General features: G+C 41.2%; 1 protein-coding gene across 2 annotated transcripts in view; it reads right to left on the minus strand.

Annotated features, from left to right (window-relative positions):
- The window catches only part of ARHGAP19 (Rho GTPase activating protein 19), a 48308-nt gene extending 35305 nt beyond the window's left edge, over positions 1–13003 (minus strand). Inside the window, exon 1 of one of the 2 annotated variants that reach the window (XM_031956189.1) lies at positions 12902–13003. In XM_031956189.1, the coding sequence (XP_031812049.1) occupies positions 12902–12969 (68 nt within the window). In that variant the 5' untranslated portion in view covers positions 12970–13003. Of the gene's footprint in view, positions 1–1916; positions 2120–12901 lie in introns of those variants that run through there. The other variant, XM_031956190.1, reaches the window with a different exon arrangement.
- Between the last annotated feature and the right edge of the window lie 292 nt (positions 13004–13295).

The following is a 13295-nucleotide window of genomic DNA, read 5'->3' on the forward strand; positions in this document are numbered from 1 at the left end:
GAAGGCAACAATGTGGAAAGACGTCAAGGGGCTCAGAGATCTGGAGAAGGGGAAAACCGGGAGCTCACAGAAAATTCTGTTTTCTCAGTAAGGAATGAGCTGGTGAGAGAGGCTGGAGGAGCCAAGAGCAGGTTATAAGGAAAACTTCTGTAAGAAGTAAAATAGGGTGTCAATTAAAGAGAAGAACTGACTTACGATTAGATAACAAATTTAATGGATAGAATTATTTATAGCAACTTCTTTGTGGTAGTAAAGAACGGGAACAAAGTGGCTCCTCCTTGCCCATGTTGGAAAGCAAGGAAATATTGCTGCTCCATTTAAAATAAAAGACTATAAATCATTCAAAGAAGTTTGGGAAGACAAGAAGTCTGCAGAGCAATGTAAGCACAGCTAAGACCCAATTGATAACAATCCCTTAAAGTAAAGGAAAACCATCCATCAGAGACACACTGGTACTGAAGTCCAAAGAATCTGAGTTCCAAACTGCCCTCAGACACACTCATTAGTGGTGTGTCCCTGGATAAGTCATTTAATCCCAATTGCCTCCCCCCAAAAAAAAAGAGAGAGAGAGAGAGAGAGAGAGAAGAGAGACAGAAACAGTCTAGCACATCGAGTGGTCATTGAGTGGTTAGTTGACTTCAGAGGCCTGGGAGCAAAGCAAGCCTTTTCCTCTCAGTAGAAAAAAAGTGAGGGACTTTGTGTAAGACATGAAGCCTTGCTTCATCAGAGATAGTCAATGCTTTGGCATGAGGGTGTAGGGGACAAGGGGGACAGGGCAGAAAGGAAGGGCTAGAAAGTGACATCAATGCTAAAACAAAAAAAATTAATAAAATAATTTAAATAACAATGGAATCCAAAGGAGGCATGTAATGTAATGTAATGTAATTGAAATCAAATAAAAATGCCTGTTTTTTCTTTATATTGTCTTTCCTCATTCTTTCTATGCAGAGATGCGATTTTTCTTCTGTAAAAATAAGGATGCCTCTAAATTTATGATCATATAATTATTATAGAAACAAAAGATGTAAGGTAATTTGAACATTTTGTCAAAAGAAGTAGGTTTTCTGCAATTGCCTAGAATCCAACAATCGATGCATTTTTCTTTTTCTTTTTTTTTTTGTTTAAGCTAGTTATAATCAAGAAACAAGACATAATCCAATATGATCACATCCAGAGCACGATGCTACCAATGTTCCAGAGCTAGCATCGGTTTGCCCTGATAAGAAAAGACCAAATTTAAGCTACTATGGCAAATGTCATGATTTGTAACTCAAAGACTACTATTACAGCTGCCTTGTTCCTCAGCAGAAATCATCTCTCTCCATCTCCAACCTGAAGCATACAGGAAATATAAGGAAGCAGTATTAACTGCTTTAAACAGAGCCCACACAAAGAAAACTGAAATGCAAGAGAAAAAATATGTGGAGTTTCAAATGTCCAAAATATTTCCTTTTTTTCTCTTATTATCTATGTTAATCCTTTTGATCTATTCTTCCCTTTTTTTTTTCCCCTCTACCCTCCTTCCCCTTCCTTTTTTCCAGGACCCCCCCCCCCAAGAGTCACTGGCCAGAGGAAACCCCGGCATTATCAGAGGGAGCAGATGCTGAAAGAAGGAAATGGGTGCTAAGAGTAGAAGACTGGGGCCAACTTTCATTTATATCTGCACTATATCCTGAAGCCCACCAATCTCTTACCAAAGAAAATATGACACTCTTTTTAAAAAGGTAAAGATATTATAGAAAACATTTAGGCATCCAGAAATATTTTTACAAACACACACAAAATGCTGACTGCTAACTTGAATAATATGGAAAATTTTAAATAATTACATTTAACCAAAAACAACTTACAGTTACAGTATCTTTTTATTTTAAAAGAAATAGAAGTGTGCATTTTAAAGAAAATCAGTTTCTTACATGAGTGATGAAAGCTTCTGGCGCGACATTGGTGCAGCAGAGAGCGGGGAGAAGAACTTGCTCCTTGTTTGCAGTGACAAAGAAAGCCTCCTCTCCCTACCCCAGCACAGCCTGCACAAATTCCAAGCATGCTAAGGGACACAAGAGCATATTATAGAACCTGAAAGGCGGCACTTGTTGGGACACTGGGCATTGGTCTGCATCTAGGAACAAAACAGAAATGAAAAGCTGGGCAAATTGACTCCATTTGCCAATGATCCATGTAAATAGAGATTACTGGAAATCATTATCACTGATAAAAATTTCTCCACATTAAAAACTAGAGCTATCAACAAAATTTCGGAGCAAACTGACAAGTAGCTTAGGCCTAAATCTTAGATCACTAGGTGACTACTGCAATTTAATGGGCATATAACTGAAGTTTAAACACCTGGAGATGATAATGGGTCCTTGGAAACTGATGAGAGAGAAGAGGACATGAGCATATTCCCAGTGTGCAAGTGGATAAAACTCAGCAAAGAGAAATGAAGAAGGAGTCAGACAGGTAGGAGGAGGCCCAAGCAAGGGAAGAGTCACAGAAACAGAAAGGCCAAATTATCCAGGAGGAGACAGGTATCAATAGTATCAAGCGCAGCATGATACTGAGGAAGAACGCTGGGATTTTGCATGTAAAACCACTGACAACTTCAGGCAGGAGAAAGTTTCAACTATGTCGCAAGGAAGAAAGAAAGTGGAAGAGAACAAGAAGGTTAAAAAGGATAAACAACATTTTGTAGGAGTCTGGTGAGAAGGAGAAAGGAAAAAAGGACCCGAGGGAAACGGCTTCCTACCTGTGTGACAGCTTCTCACAGTAGCCTTTGACAGACCATCATCCTTCTCCCAGGCTTCAGACAAAAGTGTCCACCAAGGCCTCCCCTGGGGCCTTCACTTTCCTCTCTGCCTACTAGCCTAACACCAGTGCCTTGTGCACAGAAGGCACTGAATAATTATCTGTTGGTCTAAATTAAAATATGCCCATCCTTTTAAAAAGATGCTTCATTCCATTTTTTCTTTTTAGGTCCACATTCTCTCAGTCCCAGTGTCCCCTCTCCCACGTAGAGAAAGCAAGGAAAACAAAACTCATTACAAATATGTGGAGTCAAACAAAACAAAGCCTCACATGGTCATATCCAAAATCAATATATTTTATACATACACACGATACAGATGGAATTAGGGGGAGGGAGTAGCCCTCAATCAGTATTCTAAGTCCATTACTCCCATTATCGAATTCTTTGGAACTGTGGCTGGTTATTGTGTTGAATCAGAATGCCTAAGTGTTCAGAGTTGTTTGTCTTTACAATATTATCATTCTTGGTCACTGGGCCAAGAGTTATGTCCAGTTTAACTGCTTTGGGGGCATAGCACCAAATTGCTTTCTAGTGGCTAATGTTCACTCCTTTTTCTTCATTTCTTTCCCTTCCTTCTATCTTTTGAAATTTTTCCCAATTTTCAGGGAATGAAGTAAAACTCAGGATTGTTTGGATTTGCATTTCTCTTCCCATTAGTAATTTGGAGTATTCTTTCATGTAGTTTTTAATAGTTTCTGATTCTTTTTAAAACTATCTTTCAAATTCTTTGACTGCTTATCTATTGAAGAATGGCTCTTAGTCAGATATAGAGAACCTAGATATAAAAATATCATACTTAGCCCTGTGTACTTAATGTTTATTGATTGGCACATCCATATATATATAGATATCTGTCCATAGTTTATATATCTTATATACCAAACTCTTATCAAAGCATGTGATACAAAAATATTTTTCCATGCAATAACTTTCCTTCTTATCCTAGGTATATAAATTTTGTTTGTATAAAATTTTTTTAGTTTCCTATAATAAAATTTATCTTTTGTCTTTTGTAATTGCCTCTCTCCTTTGTTTAATTAAAGCTATAGTTCTTACCCACAGCTATGAAAAACTTATGAGAAAAAAAGCACAAACTCCATATTAAAAACTCCTGATTTCAGCCTAGTTCTTCGTTCTATAGGGGAGAATAACAAAGATCACAAAGGCTATTTAATGTCATCCAAAATTACAGGTAGTTTATGGCAGAGCTGAAATCAACCCCAATCATCTTACTCTAAATCCTGGTTCTACCTAACTGTATGACTTTGGGAAAAGTAATTTTACTGTTTTCTTACCTATAAAATGACAAGGCTCAATGGTCATCTCTAAGGCCTCTTCCACCTCTAAAAGTCTATAGAGAGGAGGTTCCAGCTAGAGATAATAAGATTTGGGATTTATTCACAGGATAATGTTTGAAGATCTTAGTGGATTAAATATAAAAGGAAAAGAACAGAAGACCAAGAACTAAGCTTTGGAGAGATAGATATCCATAGTCAGAAGTCAGGAAGAAGAATCAAGAAGCCAGTAAAGGAAGAAGTCAAAAGAGGCAGGAAAAGGACCTAGATAAAGAGTCACAGAGACCAAGGGAAGGAGTTTAAAGGAGTGTGTGGTCGATGTCAAACCATAACAAGGGTCACATGCTCAATTCAGTGTACTCAAATACTACATAAGGAAGGCAGAGAAAAATGAGGACTGGGAAAAGACTACTGGATTTGAGAATAAAGTGTTTACTTTCCTAAAATTGTTCAGCAAAAACTAGGATACAAAGCAGTCCTCAGTCCTAATAGTTTTTATGCTTACCATCCCCTTACTAGCTCACTCCCTGGAGCAGGAGCATATGACTTCCTTTGGATGCCAATGAAGAAAGTGTTTTATCCTGGGCTATAAGAACCCAAAAAAATCTGAGGTGAGATTTGTGGTCCAGTCCAGGGAAAGAAGTCTCATGACACAGCACAGCCCCCAAAACCTCAGAAGACTTTTTGAATTGAAAAGAAGGATCCCCTGTAAGTATCTCCTTAGCATTAAAATTTTTTCCAAATCACTATTCCCACTGCATAGATAAGGCTTCCACACAATTCTGTCAATCAGTCAATCAATAAACATTTATTCAGCGTCAGCTTTTCAAGAAGCATGGTCCTAGGCATTGGAGACAAAGGCAAAACACATAAATACAAATATATACACATATGTATGCTATATAAGATAATGAGGGGAGGGGAGAGGAGAGGAGGACAACTGGGCTGACTAGAAAGGGCTTCATGCAGAAGGCACACTTGAAATGAATGTTGAAGGAAATCAGCAATTCCAAAAGAGTGAGACAAAGAAGTAGGGCTTTCCAGACAGGAGGAACAACTAATCCCAAAACACAGACAGATGATGAATTACTGTATATGAAAAAAAATGAGGAAAAGTACAAAGGTCAGTTAGGCTGAAACAGAGAATAGGTGAAGGGGAGTAATATATAATACAGCTGAAACTACCTAAAAGAGAAGTTTTTATTTGAGCCTGGAAATAACAGAGGCTGGAGTATATTGCGTAGGAGTTTGACATGGACAGACTAGGCTTTAGTAAAATCACCTTGGCAACCATGAGAAGGATAAAGAGAAGAAAGACTTGAAGGAGACCAATTAAAGGCTATTACAACAACAGAGGGAGAAGTAATGAAAACCCGGACCACAGCATCCTAGAACATATATTCCTAAAATCTATACTGCCTAGGAAAGGACACTTGAACCAAAAGAGCATCACTTTTCTATACTTTAAGTGCCTATATGGTAGTGCTAACAAATTCTAACTGAATATTGATGTTGCATTGATTCAAGGACCCTAGAAAGATCTATACTGAAGCATTTTCCCAACAATCACCACCAAAATGTGCTCAATTTCTCAGGATAATAGTGAAGACACAACCAAAGTAATAGCTGAATGGCCTAAGCTCACAGTGTATTTGACTGATAAAGAAAATTGCTAGTTTACCCCCCTAATTCTAATATTATTTATCTTTATTGTATGACAGAGTTTAAATAAAACATCTGCAGGAACAATTAATGACTTATCACCCCAATGATCCCATCCTAGATAAAGAAAGCTTTTCTAAAACATTTTGGAAACAAAACCAAATTTGCTTGCATGTGTCATTACCCTTTGCCAGAATCTAAAATTGCTGGCTGGAGTCCACTTACTGTAAGATAAACATCTCCCAGATGCATTCTATAACAAAGAGAGAGCAAAAAATCTTCCCTGAATTCATTCATGGCACCCAGTGAAGGTGGCTCCACAGTGGAGGTGAATAAAGAGCAATTGTCAATAGGTTTATATAAATTTTCCTATCTTGTCAGAAAGTAAATTTGTTTCCTAGGTATACACAGATGCTGGGACTTTCCGAGTTACAAACAGTAGTTTACTCCAAACCAAACTAATATAAACACCAAAACTCAGACTATTTTATAGGCTCATCAAGTTGTCCTGAGTGCCTTGCCCCACCTGGTGGTCAGGGTGAGAAGCGGGCCAGCCACTCTCATCGTTCCTTTCTCAGGAAGATCATGCCAGGGAACTCCCCACTTTTTCTCATATTTGGAAAGGTCCTAGAGACCATCTAGGATAATCAGCACCTGAAAAGGAATGCTCTCTCTCTCATCTGTGGAGAGTTTCTCCTCCCAATCTTAAAAAGCTACGGTGAGAGGAAGCCCACAATCTTCCCCCCCCCCCCCCCCCTCGCTCCCAGAAAATACAGAAAATAAGAAGCCTTCCTCACACCAAACCCAAATCTGTCTAAAGGCAACTGCTATCAATTGCTCCTACTTCTGTTCTGAGGCAGGCAGAATTAGTGCAGGACCTTGCATGAAAGCCCTAGAAATACTTGAAGAGAACTCGATAAATCAACAATGAATCTGGGAGTCAACACACATACATGAAAGAAAGCCTGATTCTATTCCCCTGATCTAGACAGACCACAGCAGAGGCTGACAAGGAAAGGCCTTAAGTCAGAACTGGCTGAACGAACTGAAGGTGTCTGGCCCAGAGACCACAAAATGTAAGGGAAACCACAACACTTCTTTTCAGCAATTGGAAGGTTGCAGCAGGGGGTGTGGAACCAAGAAGGCTCCATAGAGGAAGGAAGGGGCAACCAACCCTCCACCCCCATCTTCCACCACTTCTCTGGAATATTCAGGCAATTTTTCTTTAACTCCTTCCTCTAGTGGAAAACATTTTAGCAACTATATAAACTAAATAAACTTTTAAAGCTAAATTGAGAAGCTAACCACCATTTATAACATAGCATTTATTGGAAGGATTAAGTCAATCTTCTAATCAATCTATTGCTGGTTCACTTTTCAGTTGTATACTATCCTGTGTGACCCCATTTGGGGTTTTCTTGGCAGAGATACTGGAGGGATTTGCCATTTCCTTCTCCAGCTCATTTTACAGATGGGGAAACTGAGTCAAACGGGCTCGAGTGACTTGTCCAGGGTCACACAGCCAGTGTCTGAAGCCAGATCTCAACTGAGTCTTTCAAACTCTAGGGCCAGGGCTAGGGCTCTATCCACTGTGCCCCTAGCTGCCCTTTAATAAATAACCTAGAAGCAAATTTTTGGAACAAAATGTGATTGTAAATTATGGATTAAAGAAGGCCTGCTCACACAGATATAATAGGTACAGAAAGAAGATCAAATGAAGGTGAACCAAAGGAACCAACATAGATGATAACAACAACATTCTTACAGTTTGCAAAACACTTTCCTCAAGACAATCCAGTAAATAGGTAAATATAGTGTTGTTACCCCCATTTTGTCGCAAAAAAACTAAGGCCAAGAGAAGCTCATATAGCCAGTAAGTACCAGAGATAGAGCTCTAACATAGCCCCCTCAATGTTACTACTTGGTATCAAAAAGTACACAAGGCTGAAGAACTAAGTGGGAAATGAAAATAAAAACCAAGGCCTCCAAAAACTGTTGATATCAGTAATGATTTCATCCAAGTATTTAAAAAAAAAATAAGTGTCAGTATAATCATAACTATCAAAAAAGCAATTACTGGATTGTATCTTCCTAATTATTTCACAAACCAAGCATTATCATGAGGAGATCGTAATCCAGGTGGTAGGGGTAAAAACAATGTGCAGTACAGCACTAGGCCATGTCACATCATGAAGACTTTATAAATGATCTCTAACTTTCTTCTCACTCATAGAAATACTGAAGAAGTCAGGAAAACCTTCGAAAATATATTCACTGTAATTACAGAAAGTTTTAATGTATAGTTCCTATCCTAATGAAGATCTTAAAACTCTAAAATTCCCATCTTTGGTGAAAAATCTTCTGTCCGATTGGCTAAAATGACAGGAAAATAATGAATTTTGAGGATGGAAAACTGGGACATTGATTCATTGTGGTGAGTGAATGAATCCAACCATTTTGAAGTAGTTTGAACATCCAAAAAGTAAAACTGTGATACCCTTTGATCCAGCAGTGTTACTACCGGGATTAATCCCAAAGAGATTATAAAGAAGGAAAGCCTTATGTACAATGTTTGTGAAGCCCTTGTAGTGCTAGAAACTGAAACTGAATGATCCACATTGAGAATGCTGAAATGTGTATAATGGAATACTGTTCGAAGAAATGACCATAGATGATTTCAGAAAGCTGAGACTTACATACTGATGCTGATGAAATGAGAGGACCAGGAGATCATTATATACTTCAAAACAATACTAGATATGACTTCTATGATCAGCCATCCTCAGCAACAGATCAACCAAATCATTTCTAATGGAGAGTGACTGAACCAGCTATACCGAAAAAACTCGGGGATGACTAAAACCATACATTGAATTCTAATCCTATATTTATGCAACTGATTTGATTTCTCAAGCTAATTGTAAATAATTCAGAGTCGATCTTTGTAACAAATGTTTATTACTATTAGATCTAAGTTATATTACATATTTAAATCTACTGTCATCCTCATTTAGAGGTGGGGAGATGAAAATTGAACAAGGTGCAATTAATGCTGTAGTTACATGTATATATTCCTGCTAAATAAAAGGCTATGAAGATCTTAAAACCAAAAAAAAAAATTCCATACTTTAAAAAAAGTAAAAAATCTTCTGTCCTATCCTGACTTGCAAAGAACTGCTCATTGTGACCTCAAAAAAGCATTTAGAGTGTCAATAATATAATCAGGCTTCATAAATGGTGCTGGTGTTTAAAAAAAAAAATACAGAAGTAAAACTTTAGACTCTATCCTCAGTGAGTTTATTCTATTAGAAGGATACAACATATTCACAGATAAATACCTACTATAAAAATGGAAATAAAGTGGGTGCCCATCAATTAGGAGATTTCTACACAATTGTGGGATAAAAGTATAACAGATTATTATGTTTTAAAAATAAAATAAGAAAATATGAGATACAATAAAGACTTGCATGAACTAATTCTGAAGTAAATGGAACCAGGAGAACAATTTACATAAACAAAATAATGCAAAATAAAATAATTCTGAAAGATTTGGGACCTCTGATAATTTTAAGGTAATCAATCATAATTTCAGAAAGCTAAGCTTAAAGCATGCTTTCTTGGCAAGAAGTGAAGGATTAGGGATTCAGAAAGGCAGTTCCATCTTCCATCAAGGCCAGTATGTTGATTTGTTTTCATAAAGGCTTTTGGCTTGTCGGAAAGAAAGAAGAGAGAAGAGGAAAGGAAAGGAAAGAATAGAGAAAAAAGGAAGGAGAGGCAGAGAGAGAAAGAAAAAAGGAAGGAACAAAAGAAGGAAGGGTGAGAAGGAGGGAAGAAAGGAAGAAGGGAAAGAGAAGGAAAGGGAGGGAAGAAAGAAGAAGAGAGGGACAAAAAGAGGGAGAAAAGAAGGAAGGAAGTGAAGGAGGGTGGGAGGAAAGAAGGAAGTCAAGGAGGGTAAGAAGGAGGGAGGAAGGGAGATAGGAAGGAAGATTAATGAAACATCTAAATATGCACAAAAGAGGTATGGACAAGCTAAGTAATTTGGGTACTGTTAAATTTAATATACACTTTGAAAAGTAAATTCTGTAACAGAATACTCTTTTCTGTTATTAAATGTTCATATCTGTTGATATTTAAGTTCATAATAAAAAGGATTTTCAAAATTAAGGCATGCAGAAATATATACAAAATCAAAACAATGAAGGAAGGCATACTAACACCTGGAAGAATCAAAAAAAGGTCTCTGGAAGGAGAAGGTGCTAACAGCTGAGCCAGGAAGGTAATTAGAGGCCAGGTGAGACAAACATGGACAATAGAGCATCCTCCCGTCCAGAGAACAACAGGTTTGTCAACCCATTTGGGTTGAGAGCTGAGAGAAGAACAAGACATGAAGCCACTTTTCATTTCATTCACCATTCACTCCAGTGTTGATACCGTAGTCAGCAATGAAGCAGAAAAGAGGGGAAAGAAGTCTATATTGGAGTCACAAGACTTGGGACCATGGTCCTAGGCCGAGATGATGTTGAGAAGCCCTCAGGCTCAAGAGTCTGTGATCTCCCAAGACTTCTCCAAAGCATTCACCAGAATCCCTCACCTCTTTCATGTTTACCTGCAATCTCAGTAACTCCCAAATCTTGAAACTTGCTGGCTGAATCTACTGCCAATTCCTGCCATTCAACACCGAAGTCTTCAATCTTATCAGTACCTAGCTCATTCTCCACAGTGGTTGTGCCAAATTTTTTCTACAACAAACAAAAATTTGGCCTTTCATGGCTAAATTCCTGGAGAAGGTCACTTCCATCAAATCCTTACTTCTTTTCCTCTCCTGAAACAGCGAGGCAGCCCAGTGAACAGAGTAGTGGCTCCAGAGTCAGGAAAATCTGAAATCAAATCTAGCCCCAGATACTTACCATGAAATCCTGGGGTAGTCACTTGCCTTCTGTCTGCCTCAGTTTTTTGTAGTGTAAAATGGGCATAATAATAGCAGCTACCTGCCAAGGTTGTTAGGAAAATTCAATGAGGTATTTGTAAAGTGCCTATTCCTCTCACACCTTATCTCCATATCCAATGATTTGCCAAGTTCTGTCTCTTCTACCTTCATAACATGTTCTCCGACCATGGTGTCACCTTGGGACAACGCCAAGCTCCTGGACCATCAAAAGGGCCTGCAAATTGGCTCCCTCTCAAGTCTCTCCACCTTCCCCTCAGCTGTCAGATCCATATTCCTAAAGTACAGGGCTGACCATGTCACCTCTCTGCTCAATAAGCTACAAGGACTCCTTATTACCTCCAGGATCAAATATACAGTCCTCCGGCTTTTAAGGTCCTTTATACCCTGTGCCCCTCCTGGTTTTTCAGCCTCTTCTCCATTATGATCCAATATCATCAGCTCACATGAGACTCTCCATCTCCCAACTTCCTGAATTTCTTTCTATGCCCATCTCCCAGGTCTGAAATTCTCTTGTCCCCTTCATCTCCTGGTTTCCTTCCAGTGACAGCAAAATTTCTACTTTCTACATGAAGCCTTTCCCAATCCTCCTTAATGTTAGTACCTTCCTTCTAAAATTACCTCCAATTAATTTATCATATACGTCGATACAGGCGAGTCCATAGTTGTGTGGCTATATAATTGAGTCTTTAGTCGTTTGCAAATATATATGTGTGCATATGTATATGTGCATTGTGTACATGCAAATTGTGCATACATGTGTGTGCATAGATACATGTGTACATGTATATTTTATGTGTACATGTATGTGTATGCATGTGTGTATTGTGGTGCGTGCATGTGTTGTGTGTGTTGTGTTGTATGCATGTGTTGTGCTGCATGTGTGTCGTGTGGTGTGTGTGCATGCATTGCATGGGTGTGTTCTGTGCTTGTGTGCTGCATACATGGATGTGTATTGTGTGTTGTATATGTCTGTATATATGCGTTGTGCATGTGTATTTGTGCTATGTATTGCTGTATATGTATGGGTGCATGTCTATGCATGTGTGTATTGTGATATCTGTGTGTGCATGTGTATGCATGTGTTGTATTGCATGTATTGTGTGCTGTCTGCATTGCATGCATGTGTGCATCTGTGTGCTCATGTGTGCTTATACAGATGTGCAGATAGATGTGTGTGCGTTGTGTGTGTATGCTTTACAATATATGGGTGTGCGCATGTGCCCGTCTTTGCGTGTGTAGTTATATGTGTGCGCACGTGTGTTGTACATGTGTGTCTACATGTGTGTGCACATATGTGCATGCATGTGTTGTGTTGCGTGCTGTCTGCATTGCATGCATGTGTGCTCATGTGTGCCGCATACAGATGTGTGTGCCTTGTGCGTATATGCTTCACAATATATGGGTGTGCGCATGTGCACGGCTATGCATGTGTGTGTGTTTATATGTGTGTGTGTGCGCGTGTGTGTTGTACGTGTGTGTGCGCGCACATTTATGAAGCGGCTGGTAATTCGCCGTGACCCCGCTCGGGCTTGTCTCGGCAGAGGCGCTGGAGAGGCGGCCATTTTACGGATGAGCAAACTGAGGCAGGCAGGGAGCCGCGGCCGCCCGGGTCGGCAGGCTCCCTCCCCGTGTCCGTGGGGTGCCTCCCCCGCCAGAAAGCCGCCGGGTTGGGGGTCCTCCTTTGCATCTCGGGCGCCTGCACACGCCTGGTGCCCGAGAACTGCGTCTCCGGGGCGGCTCTGGGGACGCTCGGGACGGCGGGGAGGCAGGACAGCAGGCGGGGGCCCGGCGGAAGTCAGGGTGAGGGGGGGAGGGGGGGAGACCTCGGGGGCCGGTCCCGTTAGGAACAGGAGCGTGAGGCGCTTCAGCGTGCATGTGCGCGCGGCATCCGAGGCAAGGCGGGCAGCGGGGGAGGGAAGAGGCAAGGGTGCCCCCGGGAGACACGCGCGGCCCGGAGCCGAGGCGCTCGCCGCAGGGCGCGTGCGCAGACCAGCCCGGGTCACGTGCCCAGCGGCCGCCCACCTGCCGCCCGGCGAGCCGCCGTTACCACGGACGCGCCCCCTTCGCGGGCGCCGGCCCCAGGGAAAAAGAAAACCCTCCCGTGGCGCCGGCGACGGCCCCAGAGCAGCGGCGGGCTCACCCCGGGGCCCGGGCACCGAGGGAGCCGCCAGCAGAGCCTCCACTCACCGCCTCTTCTGTCCCTGATACTGCACCTCCCCATCGCTGTTGGACTCGGTCGCCATCTTTGTAATCATCCTCAGCCTCTCCCCCCGCCCACGGCCCCGCCTTCCCTTCCTCCTTATTGGCCCCTTGTCTCCAGCCTCTTGCAGGCGATTGGCTGAGGGCTAACTGCTCCTGAGCCTCCCTTCCCGTTGGCTTATTCAAATAACCAACCGCCGCGCGCTAACTTGGGGTTCGGATCAGGGCTTGCCCGGCTCTGAGCGCTTCGCGCTCCCGCCTTGAACTTGAAGCCGGACGGGCGCCTTGTGTGGATCGTGTTTCCTGAGGCGCTCCTAATTGTGTCTGTGGGAGCCCCAGGCCCGCTCATCTCTGCTGTTCCATTGTTTGCGAATCCCCTCCC

This window comes from Sarcophilus harrisii, chromosome 2, assembly GCF_902635505.1.
Source record: "Sarcophilus harrisii chromosome 2, mSarHar1.11, whole genome shotgun sequence".
Classification (NCBI taxonomy): Eukaryota; Metazoa; Chordata; class Mammalia; order Dasyuromorphia; family Dasyuridae; genus Sarcophilus; species Sarcophilus harrisii.